The 22,942-nt window shown below is 41.7% G+C and overlaps 1 protein-coding gene across 1 annotated transcript in view; it reads left to right on the top strand.

Annotated features, from left to right (window-relative positions):
* Window positions 1-17,479: 17,479 nt before the first annotated feature.
* C6 (complement C6) overlaps window positions 17,480-22,942 on the top strand; it is a 61,882-nt gene continuing 56,419 nt past the window's right edge. Inside the window, exons 1-3 of the mRNA XM_063454003.1 lie at window positions 17,480-17,562; window positions 21,140-21,290; window positions 21,573-21,729. Coding sequence (XP_063310073.1) covers window positions 21,148-21,290; window positions 21,573-21,729 — 300 coding nt within the window. The 5' untranslated portion in view covers window positions 17,480-17,562; window positions 21,140-21,147. The remainder of the gene's footprint in view (window positions 17,563-21,139; window positions 21,291-21,572; window positions 21,730-22,942) is intronic.

The raw sequence follows: 22,942 nt of genomic DNA, 5'->3' as shown, positions 1-22,942 counted from the left end.
CTGACCATAATGGAGTCTGCAGAGATGTCTCAATTGCTTACCCAGCAAGTATCCAGCCTGGCCCAGACTGTCTTGGAGCTGCAGCGAGAAGTTCGTTTTCTTAAAGGCACGGTAGGCCCAGCCCTGGAACCTGTTTATCCTGAACCGTTTACAGTTATGCCGGAGAGATTTGATGGTAACCATGCTTCCTTCCTATGCTTTAAAGTGGATTGTGAATTGGTGTTTTCCCTGAAGTCTCGGACTTATGCTAATGACTTCATAAGGGTCCGAGCAGCTATTAACCTGCTGTCTGGAAAAATTAAACAATGGGCACATGAAATGTTGCAGTCTCAGAATCCTGTCCTTGCTGGATGGGTTGCTTTCATGACTGCCATGGATGCACAGTGCAAGACTCCTAGCAAGACCGCTGTGCCTAAACCAGCACCACGTCCCAGAGGATCCCAGATTCCCAGAAACAAAGGGAACCTGTACCAATATCACAACCCCGTGCTGCCTCATTATGCTCCTGTTCCTAGGAAGGCCCCAGAGCAATCCTACCTTCCTCTTGACTCAGATGAACCTATGGAAATAGGATTGGTCCAGCTCAAGGTGACTAGTGAAGAAAGAGACCGGCGGAGAAATCATGGCCTTTGTTTTTACTGTGGTGAAAGAGGGCACTTTATCTCACTCTGCCCAATTCGCCCACATCGGCCAGAAACCGTTCAAGTTGGGGTTATGCATACCCATCCGGCCAAGTCTGCACCTCTGCCTGAGAAACGCCAAAGTCGCTGTCAGTCTGGACCACGCTCTATGACACATAAGAGTACTCAGACCATGGTAGTTAATACAATCTGTGTTTCTCTAGAATCAGCTACCAGTACCCCTGAAGAATCTCTACCTCCTGCTCCAGAAACATCTGTACCTCTTCTTGAAGAAACTACTGTTCAAGCAAGCACCATCACCACTTCATGCCTGGCCAAAAAAGTTCTACCACCTGACCGCACGTATGCCTCTAATGTCACAGTTGAATGCAAACAGGATCTAGATGTGTTTGAGGAAGCTGCGAACGCCTCTCCTGTGAGAACGACTAGAGCAAAGGCTACAGTAGGTGCTGTGTTTCCCAATGATCTGGAAGAAGGACGAACTTATGGCATGGATGATTATGGGCATATGTACCTCCTGCCAGAGGATATCTTTGATCTCTTGGAGGAGGAAGGTATTTCCAATCTAAAAAACAATGAAGAACATCCTAGTAACGCCCAGAGTGCGTTCTTAAGAGGGAGGTATTGTCATGATCGCCACCATGACATCCCGACTGCCAGACATGGTCACCCCAGAAGCGGCCAACAGGGGATTTGAACCGTGGTTCTTCTGGACTGTATCCTGCTATGTTACCTCTGAGCCATTTCAGGACTTTGGATAACTCCTGTTTATTCTTGAATTGCCTGCAGCACTAGGGGGCTAGACTTCACAAGGCTCAGACCTGTCAGTAACTCTCCAGCTGAAGCTGATACCTAATTAACAAGGTATAAGACACTGCCCCTCCCTAAGGGCAGTGTCAGTTCATTGACTCTGGTTCGAGTATTGCTGTTCCGTGTTCTCCTGACCTTGGATTGTTATTTTGTTGTACCCTGACTTCTGGCATCCTCTGACCCGGGCTCTTTACTCGCTTATCCTGATTTCTGGCACCCACTGACCTCTGGCTTACCCACGACGATTCTCCTGCTCTAGTCCTTTTCTGTACTTCGACCTGGTTATCCTGAACAGCCCCCGTGCACAGACTCACAGGCCAGGTGAGTTCTTCCCTGACCACCTTGGCCTGTGTTTAATTGCAAGGGTGAGCATATCTCTGCATACTGGACTCCCACCAAGGTAAGCCGTGACACTCTGCCTCTCCTCCCGAATCCTGCTCTGTTAATGTTCCCCAAGGGTCTATCCTTGGTCCCCTATTGTTATCAATCTACACTGCTTACCTTGGTAAACTCATTCACTCCTTCAGCTTTCTCTATCATTTCTATGCGGATGAAATGCAAATGTATCTGTCCTTCCCTGATTTCTCACTACTCCTCTTGACTCATGTCTCTGACTGCCTTTCTGCTATTTCCAACTGGATGGCTGCTCATTTCTTTAAACGTAACTTGTCCAAAATAGAACTTCCGGACTTGCCTCCCTTAAGTGTTGCTACTCCCTTGTCTGTTTCCCTCCAAGTCAATGGTGTTACCATCAGCTCTACCTCGCAGGCTGCCTAGGTGTTCTCTTTGACTCCGACCTCTCCTTCATCCCTCATGTCCAATCAATCACCAAATCCTGCTGCTTCCATCTCAAAAACATAGCGCGCAACCGCCCCTATTTAACGCCTGATATGGCTAAGGGGCTTGTCCATGCCACTGTCCTCTCTCACCTTGGCTACTGTAATCCGCTTCTCAGTGGTCTTACATGTTCCCAATTTGCACCGTTACAGTCTATAATGAATGCGATGGAGAGACTCATCTTCCTGTCTGCCTGCACCTCCCATGCCCCCCCCCCTTCTGTCAGTCCCTACACTGGCTTCCTGTAAGGTATATGACTCAATTTAAAGGGACACTGTAGGCACCCAGACCACTTTAGCTCATTGAAGTGGTCTGGGTGCAGTGTCCATCACCCTTAACCCTGAGCATGAAATTATTGCAGTTTTTATAAACTGAAGGCAGACCCAAGCTAGCATCGAGGGACATTGGTGCTGGACCCAGGTAAGTGACAGAAGGGGGTATTTAACCTCTTCTGCACCACGGGAGGGGGGGTGAGGGCCCTTGATAGAGGGGAAGCTACAGCGCCAGGAAAACAAGTTTGCTTTCCAGGCACTTTAGTTCCCCTTTTTTATTTTTTTTTATACTTTATTTATTTTTACTGAATACTTTTTTGAAATAAGCATAGCAGTTACAGTAAAGCAAGGTACATGTTAGTAAGTATCACATGTGGTAGACATCGTGCACATTTAGTACCAGCAAGTACAATATTTAACATGGTAAAGGTACAACAATGATTGCAGGTTATGTCAGGGTACAATTTTTAGTACACGTTGCGTAGTTAGCTCATGTGTTATTACTTTGTGTGGTCATTGTGCGTGTAGTAGTTATATTAGGTAAAGCTGCGTTTTAGGTGTAGCTCCGTTTAGTACTACAACTTTAGGATTTGTGCCATGAAATGCCTGCACAACCATGTTTTCATCCTTCTCCTAAGGAGGCGTAATTTGTACCACAACTCTGGTTAACCGCTAAGATAGAAAGGTTTAACAGAAACGAAAGGGGATATAAAGGGGGGGGGGGGGGTTGGTTTCACTCCAGTGACTCACTTGAAACTGTGAACTTATTTTGCATCTTACATATCTTTAACTAATCTAATTGAGAGGACTAAAATGGCTGCCTTGGGCCAGATTTCCTTGTGCACCCTCCGTCCAACCCCAGCCCTGGGTGGGTAAGTTAGGCATAGTGGTTATAGAAAAGCAATTTTGCCTCATACATAACTTTAGCTAACATGACTAAGATGACTGCCCCAAGTCAGATTCCCCCGCCCCACTATCTATCCATAGGACGGATAGTGGGACAGTGGAATATGACTTGGGGCAGCCATCTTATTCATGTTAGCTAAAGTTATACATGAGGCAAAATTAGCTCATGATTTCGTGTCTATGGAGTGAAACCAACTTTCCGCCTAACTTTCCCCCGTCCTTTTTCTCTCTTTTTTTTTTTTTTTTTTTTTCTCCTACCAATCCCTCTCCGTCTTAGATGTCAACAACCAAGGGTACTGATGATGACAAAAGCTCCTCACCGTACAACCTTTGCAGTTGAAGTATTAATCGATGCTAAACCCATAACGCAGCTCTACCCGATGTACCTTCTACATGTATAAGGATCATGCAATATAACGTATTTCTATGCAAGTGATTCATGCAATGGGAACTACAAGTTGTATTATGTCATATCATGCACCCTTGATATACCTGTACCATGTTAAAATTTGAGCATGCTGGCACCAGGGTGTATGATGCCTGGCACGCGAGATGCTTACTAATAGGCTCTTTACTGCACTATAGTTTCCCTTATAGATCCTGGTACAAATCTCTACACAATGCTGCTCCAACATACTTATGCTCACTAATACACAAATATGTCCAATCTAGCCCCATACGCTCTGCCGAAGACCTATGTCTAACCTCTGTTCATACTCCTACCTCTGATGCTTGCCTTAAAGACTTCTCTAGGACTGCACTGTTCCTGTGGAACTCCCTTCCCCTCTCTGTTAGTCTCTCACCCAGTCCCCACTCCTTCAAAAAATCTTGAAAAACGTACTTCTTCAGATAAGCATATCAATGAATCTGTGAACAGTTTTCTCCCCCGCACCCTGATTCATCTCCTGCAACTGTCATCAAAACACTAAGCCCTCTGTGAATTCTATGTTAGCAACTTACTTTTGTACCCTACCCTTACCTTTTGTGTCACTATACCCAACTGCCTCTAGCATGTAAGCTCATTGAGCAGGGCCCTCAATTTATCTGTTCCTGTGTGTCCAACTCTTCTGGTTACAAAATGTGTCTTTTAGTCCACCCACTGTACAGCGCTGCAGAATTTGTTGGCGCTTTATAAATAATACTTACTTAACATGATTATCTAAGTTCTGTATATATGATGAAAATGTTCATAGTGATATCACTAAGGCACACTGCCTGTACTTGGCTGAGATTAGCTAATTTATTGGACAACAGGACCTGATGAATGTCATCCTAAACTCCATCAGTGTTCTGCTGACCATGTCTGTGAGCAGTGTACAGAATAATCCGTCAGGATACCAGAGGATCTTCAGGAAAATATAACTCAGCAACCTACCAAAGGCACAGTAGGAAAGATAGAAGGGAGTATTACCAAACTTTAGAGTGGCCGGGCTCAATGCTTCAGGTAGGAATAGGAAGTGTCAGAAATAAAACTAACACAATTAAGGCATCAGTATTTACAGAACTTTGTGGATATCATTTATTTAATTACTGTGAATGATGCTCAGGTACAGAGGTGTCTGTGTGATGACTTACTTATCTTAGATGTCGTTCTATATAACATATTTCTCTGCTCCTCTGTTATTTTTGTGGTAATTTCCAGTTTAAGATACTCATCATTTACAGATGCCAAGTTGGCTGCAACTTTGTAATTTAGCTTGGTTAAAACACAGTTCAGTAGATTTTTTTTAATTAAATTGAATTCCCATTGATGTCAGTATTCTAAGCAAGGGTATGCCAAACATACTGCCCATAGACCCGATTTGACTCTCTTTATGCCATGTAAGAGATTGTCCACATTCCACAATGTTGAGTCTGTTGCTGTGAGAGTGTGGATTCACCTGTAGGAGTTTAAGCATGAGTGGGATAGGTATAAGGTTATCCTAGCTATAAGATAAGGCCAGGGACCAATGAAAGTATTAGAAAATTGGGCAGATTTGATGGGCCGAATGGTTCTTATCTGCTGTCACATTCTATGTTTCTGTTATTTTGTTTTCTAGAAAACATAATATTCAAGGACATAATATAGAGTCCAACATAAAAAGGGAGCATGGGAGTAGACTACGAGAGAAAGGATAGACTGTAAGACAAGCATGTCAAACTCGCAGACCACGAGTCACAAGGGACATCTTTGCAGCCCGGCCAGCCAGGAGTACATGCCTAGTGTTAAAGCAGAGTAGGCACCTGCTTTCCTCACATTGCAGGTGCCTACTGTGCTAAAACTTACCCGGCCGGAGAGGAGGGCCAGCGAGGGAGCTCATTGTTCCTGCTCCTCACTGCTCCTTTGCGCGCGCCGTCTGTAGTGAAGCTGCGCACCGGAATATGACATCATATTACGGCACCCGGCATCACTAACCCGCTCAAGGGAGCAGTGAGGAGCAGATAGAAGATCCCCACTGGACCCCAGGGAGAGGCCCCACATCGGCTCCAAAAGGTAGGGAGCAATAAAGAAAAGTATGTGAAAGGGTGTGTGTGTGTCTGTCTGTCAGTGTTTGTGTCAGTGAGTGTGAGTGTCTGTCAGTCAGTGTGTCTGTCTCTGTGTCTGTTAGTGTGTGTGTGTCTGTCAGTGTGTGGGTGTGTGTTGGTCAGTGTTGCATTGGCTGCGACTGGACAGTGGAGTACCTGGAGGTGCAAGGAGGCACGCAACGCCACGTAGCGGGAGCGGGAGGATCAGATTTGGCACAGATTTGGCAACGCCACGTAGCGGGAGGATCAGATTTGGCACAGGGTGCAGACGGCGCCATTTGGGGTATACCAGACTCCAGAGTCGCATACTGGCAGCGGAAGTGTGAGTGGAATCTGCATGTTGGCTTGAGGGGGGTGCTGGGATTTAGTAGAGGGGGAGGACTGGGATTTAGTATATGGGAGGACTGGGATTTAGTATATGGGAGGACTGGGATTTAGTATATGGGAGGACTGGGATTTAGTATATGGGAGGACTGGGATTTAGTATATGGGAGGACTGGGATTTAGTATATGGGAGGACTGGGATTTAGTATAGGGGGAGGACTGGGATTTAGTATAGGGGAGGACTGGGATTTAGTATAGGGGGAGGACTGGGATTTAGTATAGGGGGAGGACTGGGATTTAGTATAGGGGGAGGACTGGGATTTAGTATAGGGGGAGGACTGGGATTTAGTATAGGGGGAGGACTGGGATTTAGTATAGGGGGAGGACTGGGATTTAGTATAGGGGGAGGACTGGGATTTAGTATAGGGGGAGGACTGGGATTTAGTATAGGGGGAGGACTGGGATTTAGTATAGGGGGAGGACTGGGATTTAGTATAGGGGGAGGACTGGGATTTAGTATAGGGGGAGGACTGGGATTTAGTATAGGGGGAGGACTGGGATTTAGTATAGGGGGAGGACTGGGATTTAGTATAGGGGGAGGACTGGGATTTAGTATAGGGGGAGGACTGGGATTTAGTATAGGGGGAGGACTGGGATTTAGTATAGGGGGAGGACTGGGATTTAGTATAGGGGGAGGACTGGGATTTAGTATAGGGGGAGGACTGGGATTTAGTATAGGGGGAGGACTGGGATTTAGTATAGGGGGAGGACTGGGATTTAGTATAGGGGGAGGACTGGGATTTAGTATAGGGGGAGGACTGGGATTTAGTATAGGGGGAGGACTGGGATTTAGTATAGGGGGAGGACTGGGATTTAGTATAGGGGGAGGACTGGGATTTAGTATAGGGGGAGGACTGGGATTTAGTATAGGGGGAGGACTGGGATTTAGTATAGGGGGAGGACTGGGATTTAGTATAGGGGGAGGACTGGGATTTAGTATAGGGGGAGGACTGGGATTTAGTATAGGGGGAGGACTGGGATTTAGTATAGGGGGAGGACTGGGATTTAGTATAGGGGGAGGACTGGGATTTAGTATAGGGGGAGGACTGGGATTTAGTATAGGGGGAGGACTGGGATTTAGTATAGGGGGAGGACTGGGATTTAGTATAGGGGGAGGACTGGGATTTAGTATAGGGGGAGGACTGGGATTTAGTATATGGGGGAGGACTGGGATTTAGTATATGGGGGAGGACTGGGATTTAGTATATGGGGGGGGACTGGGATTTAGTATATGGGGGGGGACTGGGATTTAGTATATGGGGGGGACTGGGATTTAGTATATGGGGGGACTGGGATTTAGTATATGGGGGGACTGGGATTTAGTATATGGGGGTGCTGTGGTTTAGTAGAGGGGGTGCTGTTTTTTTGTAATACTGTTATTTTCAAAATAAACCTAAGTTTCTATAAAAAAGTAAGTGTTTTTTTGCGACCCACATAAACTTAAACCTTGTTTATGTGGCCCGTGCGAGACTTTGAGTTTGACATGCTTGCTGTAGGAGATAAAATACATAGAAAGAAAGTCTGAACTAATAATAAACTCACAAACATACCTAAAACACTGCTTCTCCTTCATTGTCTGTTCTTTGTTCATAATTTTTCACTTTACTTAATGTTTAGATCCACACAACTACTCTTTGAGCTTTGGCCTTCTGAAACTAATCTCAAAAATTTAAGGTATATTATAATTTAGAAAAAGGCACCTTTTCTATCGGTAGTGCATGTTTGTACATATATAGATTTTAATTACATAAACATTTAGCTTACACTACAATTGTTATGCATTTCTCTCGTCACACACCCTTGTTACAATTGACTTTATAGCATGATACTTTCTGTGTTTCTAATACAATGCTTGGCTAGGTAAGTGGTCTTAATATAGAAAAGCTCACAGAGCAAATGGCAAACGTGCATGCAGTTTTAGTCATGACTAGGTTTCCTGCAAGCAGCCATTCCTCTGGGAATTCTGAAGGATAATACATGAGAATCTGAAATCAGATTGAATCACTATGTAGCCATCTAACTTTCTCTCCTCCTTCGTCTCAATTTCAACTCTCACTTTTTTGAGGAGATTTGAAATGTTGCTGTAACATATTTGCAGTATCAGAATAACTATCTTCAGAACTGAGAAGTGGGGATAAATTTGTCTATACTTGGAGAATACGGGAATAATAGTATAGGACTGTAAATGCCAGTTATAGGCCTAGGTTTAGAGAATGAGGGTATAATAGTATAGGACTGTACATGTCAGTTATAGGTCTAGACTTAGAGAATGAGGGGATAATAGTATAAGACTGTACATGCCAGTTATAGGTCTAGACTTAGAGAATGAGGGGATAATAGTATAGGACTGTACATGCCAGTTATAGGTCTAGACTTAGAGAATGAGGAGATAATAGTATAGGACTGTACATGCCAGTTATAGGCCTAGGCTTAGAGAATGCGGGAATAATAGTATAGGACTGTACATGCCAGTTATACGCCTAGACTTACAGAATGAGGGGATTATAGTATAAGACTGTACATGCCAGTTATAGGTCTAGGCTTAGAGAATGCAGGAATAATAGTATAGGACTATAAATGACAGTTATAGGCCTAGGCTTAGAGAATGAGGGAATATTAGTATAGGACTGTACATGCCAGTTATACGCCTAGACTTACAGAATGAGGGGATAATGGTATAAGACTGAACATGCCAATTATAGGTCTAGACTTAGAGAATGAGGGGATAATAGTATAGGACTGTACATGCCAGTTATAGGTCTAGACTTAGAGAATGAGGGGATAATAGTATAGGACTGTACATGCCAGTTATAGGCCTAGGCTTAGAGAATGAGGGGATAATAGTATAGGACTGTACATGCCAGTTATAGGCCTAGGCTTAGAGAATGAGGGGATAATAGTATAGGACTGTACATGCCAGTTATAGGTCTAGACTTAGAGAATACGGGAATAATAGTATAGAACTGTACATGCCAGTTATAGGTCTAGACTTAGAGAATGAGGGAATAATAGTATAGGACTGTACATGCCAGTTATAGGCCTAGGCTTAGAGAATGAGGGATAATAGTATAGGACTGTACATGCCAGTTATACGCCTAGACTTACAGAATGAGGGGATATTAGTATAAGACTGTACATGCCAGTTATAGGCCTAGGCTTAGAGAATGAGGGGATAATAGTATAGGACTGTACATGCCAGTTATAGGCCTAGACTTACAGAATGAGGGGATAATAGTATAGGACTGTACATGCCAGTTATAGGCCTAGGCTTAGAGAATGATGGGATAATAGTATAGGACTGTACATGCCAGTTATAGGCCTAGGTTTAGAGAATGAGGGGATATTAGTATAGGACTGTACATGCCAGTTATAGGCCTAGGTTTAGAGAATGAGGGAATATTAGTATAGGACTGTACATGCCAGTTATACGCCTAGACTTAGAGAATGAGGGAATATTAGTATAGGACTGTACATGCCAGTTATAGGCCTAGACTTAGAGAATGTGGGAATAATAGTATAGGACTGTACATGCCAGTTATAGACCTAGGCTTAGAGAATGAGGGGATAATAGTATAGGACTGTACATGCTAGTTATAGGCCTAGGCTTAGAGAATGTGGGAATAATAGTATAGGACTCTACATGCCAGTTATAGTGTAGGAAAATACCAGAGGTACCTTTACAGACCAGAATGGTGGAACTTTTTGTACTTTAAACTGTTTAGTAGAAAGAGGTCTAGACACAGAAAGGTCTTCCCAAATGCCGATTATTGGATCAACAGATTCAGTAGTATGTTCCGGCTCTACTATAGAGACTTTATCATGTCTGGACATTTACGGAGATCAAAAGACTGCTGAATCCACTTACAAAGTGGGGAACAAAATGCAATATAAACTTGATTATCTGAGTACATACAATAATAGATAAACACAAAAAAGAACATCCATCCTTCCATGAACATGTAGGACATATATACAGTAATATAAAAGTCAATGTACATGCCAAATGAATAATGACACTCGAGGACTTACACCATCAGTGGGAAAAGAAATCTTAGGAAGAAACTAACAACTTTTATGGATAGTAACAGGAAAGCAACAATTTAGCAAAAACAGAAAAAAAAATGCTTAGATGGGAGGGACAGAAAGGGAATGTAAATCTATTTAGGGGTCAAAAAGATGAAAGGATGTCAGAATGGGGGAAGTTGTGAAAAGGTAAAGGTAGGGTTAAGATACAGAACCGAGGGGGGCGGGGCTAGCCGCCGAGCCGGATGGACGTGGGGCACCTGGGCTCCGCTATGAAAATAGCACAAACCGGCAAAAACGTACATATTTTCCCCGAAAAAACGATCAACAGCCGCATGAAGGCACAGGGGACACAACCGGATACCAGGGAGATCATTATCAGCCCCGTCCTGCCGGTAAAGCGGACTGCTGGGCAACTGAGATTGAGGCCTGTCGCGAGGCTCTGGCGGGAGAGGCGGCCGCTCTCCTGTGCTTGGTCCGGCAGGACCTCTCGCAGACCTACTGAGGGCCCCGTTCTCCCCCCCCTGTGGGCCGGGGGGGTTATCCCGGACCCCACCGGAGAGGCAGTATCCGTTTCTAGCATCTGAGCGGTGACACAATCCCATAAGCACCGCGAGGCGAAATCCAAAATGGCCGCCGCGTTCACTGCAAGCCGAGACCAAGCTCCTACATACAAAATCGTAAGCTACAACTCTCTGTGCTCGGAAGCTACAACTCACTGTGCCACTGCACTTTACCAGGACTCTCACTCTGCCCACACTGAGCGGAGCAGTGATCAGGCATTATCCTGCACCCAAGGCGCATACGTGCAAAAGACACGAACACACCCCTGACCAGCAAGCACCGAAACGCTCAAGCACTCAGAGGAAAAATAAGGGACTTAAAGTTGGTGACTAGGACAACAGCCGACCCAGCGCAACTACAGGAGGAACTAAGCAGATGCTAACCCGGTATAAGGACAGCCCAGCAGAGAACTGTACTTTCTTTAGCATATGATCTTAACACAGTTGCTATAATCACATAGTTTCAAAATGTCTAAACCTGAATGTATGCTTTACCCGGCAAGCCCAGTGACTCGCTGCCTCCCGGTGGTTAATCTCAAGCAGTGTGGAGAATTCTACACCCACATACAGCTTACTAACCATAACTAGTTTTACGTATTGCACTGGTATTTTTAGATTTAGCGATAACTGTATTAAAGCGAGAGACAACAGTATTAAAGCGAGAGACAACAGTATTAAAGCGAGAGACAACAGTATTAAAGCGAGAGACAACAGTATTAAAGCGAGAGACAACAGTATTAAAGCGAGAGACAACAGTATTAAAGCGAGAGACAACAGTATTAAAGCGAGAGACAACAGTATTAAAGCGAGAGACAACCGTATTAAAGCGAGAGACAACCGTATTAAAGCGAGAGACAACCGTATTAAAGCGAGAGACAACCGTATTAAAGCGAGAGACAACCGTATTAAAGCGAGAGACAACCGTATTAAAGCGAGAGACAACCGTATTAAAGCGAGAGACAACCGTATTAAAGCGAGAGACAACCGTATTAAAGCGAGAGACAACCGTATTAAAGCGAGAGACAACCGTATTAATGCGAGAGATGACAGTATTTAGCCATAGCATGTTACTATATATAAAATGAGGTTGATAATCATAGGAGACTTTGTCAATATGTTATGACGACCCTATCCTGTACAACTCTTGAACGTCTCCCTCTCTTTTTTCTGTACCCCTATAATCACATGCCTCAACAAAAATAAAGAATTTAAAAAAATATACAGAACCCAAAAATCATTTTCAAAAAATATTACGAATTTAAACATGTAAAAAATAACTATTTAGACCAAAAGTAAAAAAAAAATCATAAAAATTGTGATGGTGCCTTAAGTATTACTTTTAAGCTAGTGAAAATAATAAATTAACATAATAACTGACATCTCACCATTACACTCACAGTCAAAATAACTGCTTATGCTGACAAAGCATTATGGTGAATGTTTAAAACGTCCAGAGCCCGTCGAGGATGTGTAAGTAGCCTTTATCACCTTTTTCTCCTCTTCTTACAGATGCACGGATCCGGGTTCTTGAATCTTATAAAACATTATTTGAAGTATCTCTGATATAGAGTCTATCTGGATCCCATGTAACGTATGAGGTCTGTTTATATTGTCTTTTGTACCATGTTACACATTGCACAAATAATGTTAGTACTTTTAAGGATACACCTCGCTGGAATTTTTTGTTTTCTAACATTATGGTCTATTTTGGAATTTGGATGATGATTTAATATGGAACTATGGGACCACATCGGAAGTCTAACTAAAGACTGATCAGACACAGCAAGTAACCAATGTGTATTCTATGAATTACCCGTGATGATCAGGGTTGCAGCACAAAGGTTATGCACAAAGAAGTTTTTTTTTCCTTTTCTGTTCTTTTTTACAAATAACCGCTTGGTTTATAATCCAACAATAGACTTGTCTTGTTAGAGATGGTCAGTTTTCAGTACTCTTGCAACACCCAAAAGAGAGGCACATCAATAAAGATAAAATCCACAATATTTATTCCCCCCATTCCTTCCTAGGGCTAAATTTGTGAGGATCCCGCGGGCGGCTGCGAGGGGAGGCTGCAGTCTGCTCGCGGCACTCACCCTCCAGTCGTCCGCGGTCCTCTTCTCCTCGTGCGCTTGGCGAGCGGCATCCTCCCAGCCTGGGATGCCGCCCGCGCCTTCCTCTTTGTCCCCCAGCAGCAGCATGCATGACGCTGCACGCTGGGAGACTGCCCAGTTTTGTAAACGCCGGGGTCAGCCACCTGACCCGGCGTTAAAGGCACAGTGCCTCAATCACAGTGGGAGGTATAGATATCTCCCACGTGTGATTGTTAACTCTGATTGGAAATTATCCAATCAGAGTTAAGCAATGGGTTTAAATACTTACCTTTCCTGTCTCTCTCTGCCCTGTTGTGGTATTTGCCTTCTAGCATTGCTGTTCTACTTGTGTTTCTCTCTGGTTACGTACTCTCTGGCTTGTTTATCCGACCATGCGACTTTCTCCTACCCTTTGACCTCGGCTTGCCTCTCGTTATTATGTCTTCTGGTTCCCCTTACTCGGCTTGTCTCCTGATTATTCTTTGTGTGCTTAGCCCGGCCACTCTAAGGTCCGGTACTGCACCTTTTCTGTGTGTATGTTAGCGTGTTTTGGTTCCCAGAATCGTGACAAAATTAAAATCAGCAAAATATTGGAGTGTGACAGATCCATCTGTACAGACTAGTATTGCTGGTTCGTCTGTTTGCCTTTATTTCGTTGGATTTCCTGTCCGTATGCCCCTGTTCATGTGGTTCCGGAATACCGATTGAAACTACCGAACGGACGGCCACCCAGGAGAGGAGTGTGCTGCTGGTTAACCTCTTGGCCCCAATTAGAACGTTGTGGTTAACCGCAGACACCTCTCCATTCCATCCGTATGGGTGGTCGTCGTTCGTATGCCGACCACGAGGCGGCGGCCATTTTCGGACACGAGGGAGATCAGCGGTGTTCGGTGTCGATTCTATGGAACTAAAAGCGGACACTTTATCTACCAAACGCCGCTGGAAGCTGCCGCCCGCCTTCTATTTCGTCGAGGCATACGAACACCGGTCCGTTCGGGAGTTTTGTAACGTACGTATGGACTTCACCCAGATAGCCGTCCCATGGAGTCAATCGTATACCGAAGACTTGTGAGAGACTTTGACTCCATGGCGATTGAACTGTGTACATCGGATCTGAGCGCTATTCGGTAGAAATATGCACTGAGATCCAGGCTATCTGGGGATATGTTACACGAACCATATTTATTCGGTATTTCCTCATTTATGTATTTTAATGTATTTTTCATATTGTATTTAAAATTGCGATTTGCCTCTATCCTTGGAGATAATTAGGTTTCTTCCCAATTATCTCCAGGATAGAGAGGAAGGATTTATGGGTAAAATGGGGAGGGCTTACACTTAAGCCACTGCGATTGGCTACTGTCCTATATGTGTTACAGTCTTCCACAAGGTCCCCTAGGGGAGTGTCCACCTTGTGGGAGACCTGCATAAATAACGGGCAGGTAGCCCCCATTAAAGCAGATTCCTGTTTGACCCTCAAGACGGAGCTTGGTCTCGTTTGTGGGGGGAATAATTACTGGGAAAGCGCTTTTCGTTATTTCTAGCTGTGAAAGGAGTTCGGCTGATTTTATGGTTGGGAGTTGCCGCGTTCACGTATCCTCCGTTCGGGAGTTTGATGGTCGACTGTACAGAACCTGCATTTCTGGAAAAGGGGATTATTGACTAAACGGCGGCTTCATCTATCTGGCGGTGAGTGTCGTAACATGGAGCAAGTTTAAAAAACGTTTATTTGAAAGAAAACACGTAGACTGCGGTTGTGTGCTAGTTACAAGGTCAGCTCTGCTGGGGCACTGAAGTTTTGCTGCAGAGGTTGCGGTAGCTGCTTCAATATTTTGCCGTTTTTAATTTAGCCCTAAGGGGTGAAATAAGCATTGTGAATGTTGCCTTAATTGATGTTGCCTGTCTTTTGGGTAGTGAAAGCAGCGGACAACATTTATTGAACTAATGAAATCATGTGCTATCTGAGAGGAATGTGGTTACTATTTAAACAGGTGAAACCTAAACTGTTGCAGAATAAATAAACTACATCCAGTTTTGGAACTGTGATGCAATTTATTTATTCTTAAAGGGACACTCCAGGCACCAATGCTACTTTGATTCATTACATGGCCTCTTTTTTTTTTTTTTGCATGCTCAAATTTTTATAGTGTTTGAATAAAATAAATAAATATTTTGCAGAATGATGCACCATAAGTCTCCTTTGCCACAGCCTCTGACAGTACTGAATAATCTGAACTACAACAGAACTTGCATTAGAAGAAGAGGACTACCAGGTAGACATATAGTAAAGATATCACTACCCGTTTGTAGTTTTTATGACTGCAGCCAAGTTGTAAATTAAAGTGGCACTGTCACTCACCCACCCCCTAAAAACAAGTATTTCATAAAGATAAAATCTTTTTGAAATACTTATGTTGACTGTGTTGGAATTTTACATGGACTACTTTGTCTCTGCATTTCTACTCTGCCTGACTCAGGGTGGAGTATCAGTGTCAATCCCCACAGCTGTCACCATTGATGGTTGCAGGTAATTGGCTGTGTCTATTGAGGATCCTGCAGTCTTGTAGGATCCCCCAGACTTCAATGCTATACTCTTGAGCACGTGTTCATTGGGCCAGTAGTTGAAGAGAAGCAGCACAAGAAAGAAGACGGCGCACACAAGGGTCGGGTTCAGTTAAGAAATTTCACCTGTAGGTGCCACCAGATGGTGACCATGCCACGTTAAAAGATGCTCACTCAGTGCTGTTGAGGCTGAGCTGTGTGCAAAATTTTGATAAAAGAAGTCTTTCTGAAATGAGGTGTGTGGCTAAGGAGGCACGCTTGTGGGTGCAGCAAACTGTAAAACATTTATTTATTTTGTGCAAAAAACTATCAATATTTTAGCATAGATAAAACTACTGCTAACTTATAAGACCAAAATCTATCAAATGTACTAAAATGGTATTGGTATTTGGAGTGTCCATTTAAGTAACATTCAAATGACTCACTAAACTGAGAATTCAAAGTAAATTTCAAATTTCAAATTTTGGGCCAAATCAGTCGAACAAGAATCATGGCTTTTAGAGAATTTTTCCAATGTTTTACCTTAAATTTCCAATTAATTTTTAATTCACATTATTGAATAGCTCTGCCAGTGGCATCAAATAGATATCAGCTGTGTGACTGCATGTTACATGAAGAGGTTTTATCTTGTGTTCTGGCTAAGCATGAGTTAATTCTGACGTTGATATACACAGACATTGGAAATTAAAAAAAAAAACTTTGATATATCTTAAATAAAATAAGAATAGTTATGGTAAAGTTAGATGTCTCTTAAATTGCCATATTCATCTGGTGTGTTTTAATCCACTGGATTTAGATACATTAAAGCATGCAATCACAATTTTGGTGCTGGTATTCAGTCCTTTTTAGATGTTCTTAGGAAATACTTGGATATTTGACATAGTTTGGGGGACTTTTTAAGAGATAAGTCTTATTTATTGACTTAAACAGTGAGCCAAGCTAGAGTAAACTAGTCAGCAATCTGATTTGGCATATTCACAATAGAGGTCATGCTGTGGAGCTGGTGGTTGAGAAATTTTGTGTTGACAATGAGAAGCAAATGCTGGGAAATTCTCCCAGCAAAAATGGGTAAGACAACAAACAGTTCAAGAAACCAGGGGACATATTTATCCCAAGAAGGACGTAGCTTACAAATTAACCATATTCTTTTTTAGAGACTGTAAGAGTCAATAGGAAATAGAATGTTAACATTAGGACAATTCTATGATTCTATGATCATTTCTCCTAATGCGTATGTATAAATACTAGTTAATGCAAGTGGTTCTAATCTGCGAAAAAAATATTTGAGGTTTATTCATTAAACAGTGAATTGGGGTTTGACAACTTGGATATTGTTTTTTTTTTGTTTGTTTGTTTTGCAAAATCAGCTGAATTGGAAAACAATCCTAAATTAGCTCAGAAAGAGAATTTTTTTTTAATCGAATGATCTAGTCTGGCAACATTATGGGAGTTGTAGTCCAAAACATTTGGGGATTTGACACAGCTAATTTAACTTTTTTTTTAAACTAATTTGTGAACTATTTATTTAGTGAATTCTGGTTTTCTGGTTTAGCTCAACATTTTAATGTGAGAAATTTGAATGCATAATCATGGTTCGATTTATGGATATGAAATGTAACTTAAAACATTTAATATTATTCTTGTTCAGTCATTGAACGGGGTTTCTAAAAAATGTGGAGAAACCAATAGAATTGTCAAATATTATTGATTTGTATAGTTCGGGTTGTGGTTTTAAAATGTTAAGTTATCTAGTGTTTTTAAATCAGTTCCTGGTTTAATGACTAAATCCAATTGTTTCTAAACAATGCGAGGGCTTGTTCATGGCAAACTGGATATAGAGAGATACAGTGGGGGATTAGTGTAAGATTAACCTGGACAAACAGAAACCCTGGACTTCTATTAACAAAAGTTAAAACGGAGTCAGTTACACAGGATGTCACTTTAAGGACGGGGTCTGAGAATAAGGTATGTAAGCCATTCCATACTATTTTCACTGTATTTTAAATTGTATATCTATATATACACATATATGTGTGGTAACTGCGTGAAAAGTGAGAATTAATAGTGAAATTGTGAGACAGAGAGTGTTAGTGAAATACAGAAAAAGAGAAAATGTAGCAAGTATTTATGAATATGTGTATGTGATAATTCCTAACGATCAAGCATTTGGGGTCTAAAGAAATGTAATATGACATTTAATTGTGCATGTAGTACGAGCAGATTTACGCTCTGCTAAGCCTGTTAAAAAGTACTGTGTGTAAAGGAAAATGCACTGTATAGCGAGTTATCAAACAAGTTAACTTTCTAAAACCTTACTTGTCTTTCAATGTGAACTTGGGCTAAAATAGAAGATATAAAGGTGAGGACTCACAATTTGTCATTCAGGGCCAGTGCAAGGATTTATGGCTACCCAGGAGAATACACATCTTCCTGCTCCCTACATTTAGACTGAGGTGCCACAAACAAAATGATAATTTCTTTTCGAGCTTTGTGATACTTCTCAATGAAACATGATACTATGATTTGGAGTGTTTTGGAGCTCCAGGGTTTCCCTATTTACCTTGGACTCATGGCATTAAAACTCACAGTAATGTACTGTCTGTATGAGTGTATACACTTTAATAGTCCTCACAATAATGGGATATGATGTAATGTGTGATGTTTTTGTGTGATGTTTGTGTGTGATAGCTACATGTGATACGTGTGTTGTGTAACCTCCTGCTTACTTTTTTATGAAGGGAGAGGGGTGTATTCCTGGTGGTCCAGCAGGAAGACTGTCTGTCCTGGTGGTCCCCCCATTCCTCCCTCCCCCCCCCCCCCCCCCCCCAAATAAGTATTGTAGCCTTGCATCAGGGCCATCTCTACTTTAGTTTTACCACTGCCCTTGCGGGACCTTAGCAGCCTCATTAGCCTTGCACATGCAATCTTCAGCTTCCAGAAGCTCTCTCCAAGTCGCGCGAGCCTTGGTCACTACACACATCATCCACTATACACACACTGCATTCACTACAAACACACTGCATCCTTGTGGGTGATTTTGGGTGTGGGCACTGTGGGCGGATTCAGGGGCAGGCCCTGTGGATGGATTCAGGAGTGGGCCGGGGGGGGGGGGGCTGTGCTTGAGCTGTGTAATTTCTGATTACAGCCCTGGCTATATTCCCTGGTGATTGAGGATGAGGAGCTTAATGGTCTATGATGGAGTTTGCTGAGATAAGTGATTTTAATATAGATTATGTTGCATACAAATGTTGCTTTGCAGACAAATCATATAAATTTGCACACTCTTTATTTTTTACTTATTCATTCAGTCTTTATAAAACAATATTTGGGAGATAACAATCTTTAGACTGTATACAGATTCCTCTTTCAATATTTCACACAGGGTCTGAGATGTAAGTATAAAAGCAAGAAAACTATTTTCCTCACATACAGTCTGTGTGATAAAAATAGATAAAAATGTTCAAGTAACTAGCATTACTAGCAGTGCAGTTCAGGCATACCCCGCTTTACATACACTCACTTTACATACACTCGCAAGTACAGACATACCCGTGAGTGTACTTAAAGGTGCCTCGCGAGTACAGACATTCCCGCGCCTCTTCTGTCCGCGAGTGAACAGGAAATGGAAGGTTCTATTCTCGTCCGGAGCAGCTCAGTTCAGTGTCATTGGGACACGAACTTTTCACACCTTCTGATATGGCACAGGCTAATCATCTCAAATTTATAAAGTCTACTTCTAGCTGAACATATATATATATATATTTTCTGCTTCTACATTGTCCATATTCAGCAATCGGCGCCATCCAGTGAAAGGGTTTACCCTGCCATTTTCTATAACTATGACTTAGCAGCTTAGCTGCATTAGCCACAATTCTGAGGATTCAAAGTTAAACCATAAATGCTTAAAGTGATGAAGAGATGTTTCTAAACAAAGTGTGCAACTAAGCTGCTCACAAATACAAACTGGCACTGTATTGACAGAAAATGGCCCAGTGGGCAGGCTTATTTTACTTTTCCTCCCAGTTTAAGGTTGTCAGATGAATAAAACATTAAAGATAAATGGCACAATCTGGAATGAGATTTTTTTTTTTTACTGTTTGCATTAACTGAAAAAAAGCCCCCTGGAAATCACTGAAGATAAAATCAATTGAAATCTGCAGTTGTAGTATTAGTAGTTATGCCTTTAAATTACTATTACAATGGGAAGTGAAAAAAGGTATTACTTCACTTTAAGTACATTTTCGTTTTACATACATGCTATGGTCCCAATGTGTACATAAAAGTGGGGTATGCCTGTATACTCAAAATGTCAACAGAAGGTAAAAATAATGTCAACATTTGAGCATAATGCCCACATACAGTAGGCTTGTCCTTGGAGGAAGAATTCAATTCAACCATACCAATTCATATGAAAAAATAAATTGTTCAAGGAACCTGAAATTTGTCTATACGGTTATTCGGCTCAGATATTTTTTGACCTTGCAAATTGTAACGGATCCCCTATACTCTGACTGAGTACATCCGTTGTAAGTCTCCCAAATCCAAGTGAAACAGTAATCAGAGCCTTTGGTTACCAAAACATCAGCCAAGACTTGATGAAGGGTACAACAGGAATATCTTTATTCGAGGCCACACGGCCTTCTTATGGAAAGGTCCCCTGCAAGGGGTTTCCAACACAAACATACGGGGTCTTTTCTTCCAAGACCGTCTGTGCCTCAGGGATAATTGCCTCTTTAATTTAATTATCCCTTAGGTACAGAAAAATCTACAATAGTTCCCAACACCCCACAAACAAATTTCAATATTTCAAAAGGGGTTAATTGATTACATGGAAGGTCAGAGTTTACAACACAGTTCCCCTTTGAAGCTGGAACCCCAACAGAGCCACTCGGCCAGGTGTGAGAAGTCACACACAAGTGGCCTGGAAGTCTGGCTGCAGCACAAATCAACTCTCTCATTTATCACATGTCCTAATTGCCTCCTAGATAGTAAGTCCTTTGACATGCTTATGATCATTAGCCTTCCAGAATTACATTGTATGATAGCATTCCATATCACAGTATGCTCTGCATTGTATAGTATCACACTGTACTATATTATAGCATTCACTATCACTCTATATCACAATGTATGATATTATTCTGTATCATTCTGTATCACTCTGTATCTCACTGTATGATATCATTCTGTATTACTCTGTATTACACTATTGTAGCATACTGCAACACACTGTATTATAGCATACTGTATCACACTGTACTGCAGCACTATGTATTATAGCTGGGTTCCAGTATCATAGCCCAAAGAGACATTTGCTTAACCTAATTATCCCCCAAACACTAGAGACACAGATCATAAGACATAAACTATTAAATGTACATCAATATAGGAACCCTACAAAGAAACTAAGGAAATGTCTTGTGAATAGAAGGTAAAGAGTAGCAGAAATATTAAGTTGATATAAATTGCCAACCTGTAGGTGAACGTTGTATTAGAGCACATAATATGTTGTTTAAAACTGTTCATCTCTTGTTGTTCTTAGATAGCAGTATCCATGGCTTACATTGATCCTTTGAGATGTATCTTAATAAGTTGCATGTTTGGCATAGCATCGGCATGTTTTTGTGAACATTATCCATGGTCTTCTTGGTCAAGCTGTTCAAAAACATGTGAACATGGAACTCAGAGTAGAGCCCGGTAAGTGTGATCTTGATATTTACGGCGACTTGATTTTAGATACAGAGTCAATAAAAAATTAGACAGATGTACCGCGATCTTTCTATGCATGCTAAAAGTGTGTAAAGCGAAATGAAATGTGATTTAATTCTTCTTGTATTAAGATTTGTCTACTATTAAACCTCCACTGTACAGTACATTTCATTCTACTGTATTAATGTATTTGTAGTGTATCATTTGATCTTGAATCATAATTTATTAAGTAAGTAACATAAGTGCATATGGTTTATTTATGTATTAAAGACAAATAACATACAGCGATTACTACTGGAAAAATAATTGTGATCAACTATGCACAAAACATGAGAGTCGATCTTGTAATGAAGCACCCTGCCCAATCAACTGCAGAATTGGAGACTTCGGCTCATGGTCTGACTGTGATCCATGTCTAAAAAAGCAGGTATATGAAGAATTATTTAAAAACATAAAAGCATGTTCTTAAAAAATGTGTGTAATGTTATCGTATTTATTGCCTTAAGTAATATGAAATGTCTTAAAATATGAAATGTAGTTCTTTGCTTGGAATCCAGAGATGTTCTTTCTGCACAGTTTGTCATTATTGCAGACCTAGACTGCCCTGACTATGTTTTGCAACCTGGTGGTTAGTTTAATATGTCACATCAGGAGATACAAACTTTAAATTGATAATCAATGTTACCCAGCTAATAAGAGATTGACGAAAGAGCCTTAAAAGCACTCCCTGCCACCCCACTGAAGATAACGCTAACAGCATCAGAGTGTATGCAACCAGAAAGGGTGGTCATTGAATGGGTAAAAGGCTGCGTGGCAAGAAGAGAGCTATGGTTTTATTTTAAAAAAAGAGTTAGGTTGTCTTTGGTAAATGTAAAGGAAGACTTCAAACAGAACCACTAGCTCCAGAAGCAGCAGAATTTAGCTAAGCCCAGTGGTACAAGGATTAGCTCATTGGCTGAGAGCACTTTGCTCAGTGGAGGTAACAGAAGCTCTTAGTAGAAGTTTCTGGCTCCAGATGAGGCTATGACCATCACCCATCAAAACCCATGTTAATTGTCAAACCATTCACAAACAGTTTGATTACTTACCTTGAGATGGTGCCAGGGTACTCCATGCACCATAACCAATACACAGGCTGTAGTGGTTAATGGGCTTGGAGTCTTCCTTCAAATATGGAAAATATCCATTCATTGCATTTGGTTTGGCTGTCAGCATTTAGGCATCATTATAATGAAACATGAAGACGCCATGCCCAATATAAAATCAAGTCTAAAGTTATAGAATATATTACTTTATAAAAACATGTAGTGCGATCTCATTTTTTAATGTTACTTTCATTGATAATTGCAAAGATTACAACAAGACAAGGTAAATTTAACATATATGCTTAAAGGGACAGTCTGAGCACTATAACCATTACGGCCTATTATAGTGGTTAAGAAGCCAGAAGAACTCTGGCACCATCACATAGTAAATAGTCCTACTGTTTTTGAATGGCTTGACACTTACCTGGATCACTTAGGTGCTTCTGGTCTGACCTCCATTTCTGAGATTGTAATAAAGAAATTTCTAGTCCCACATTAATGATGCCAGTTCTGTCTGTATTTGGTCAGATTTTATTGGCTGATCAGCTAATTCTA

This window comes from Pelobates fuscus, chromosome 5 (genome assembly GCF_036172605.1).
Source record: "Pelobates fuscus isolate aPelFus1 chromosome 5, aPelFus1.pri, whole genome shotgun sequence".
In the NCBI taxonomy this organism is placed as follows: domain Eukaryota; kingdom Metazoa; phylum Chordata; class Amphibia; order Anura; family Pelobatidae; genus Pelobates; species Pelobates fuscus.
The sequence above is the reverse complement of the archived record's forward strand: the minus strand, read 5'-3'. Positions and strand labels throughout refer to the sequence as shown.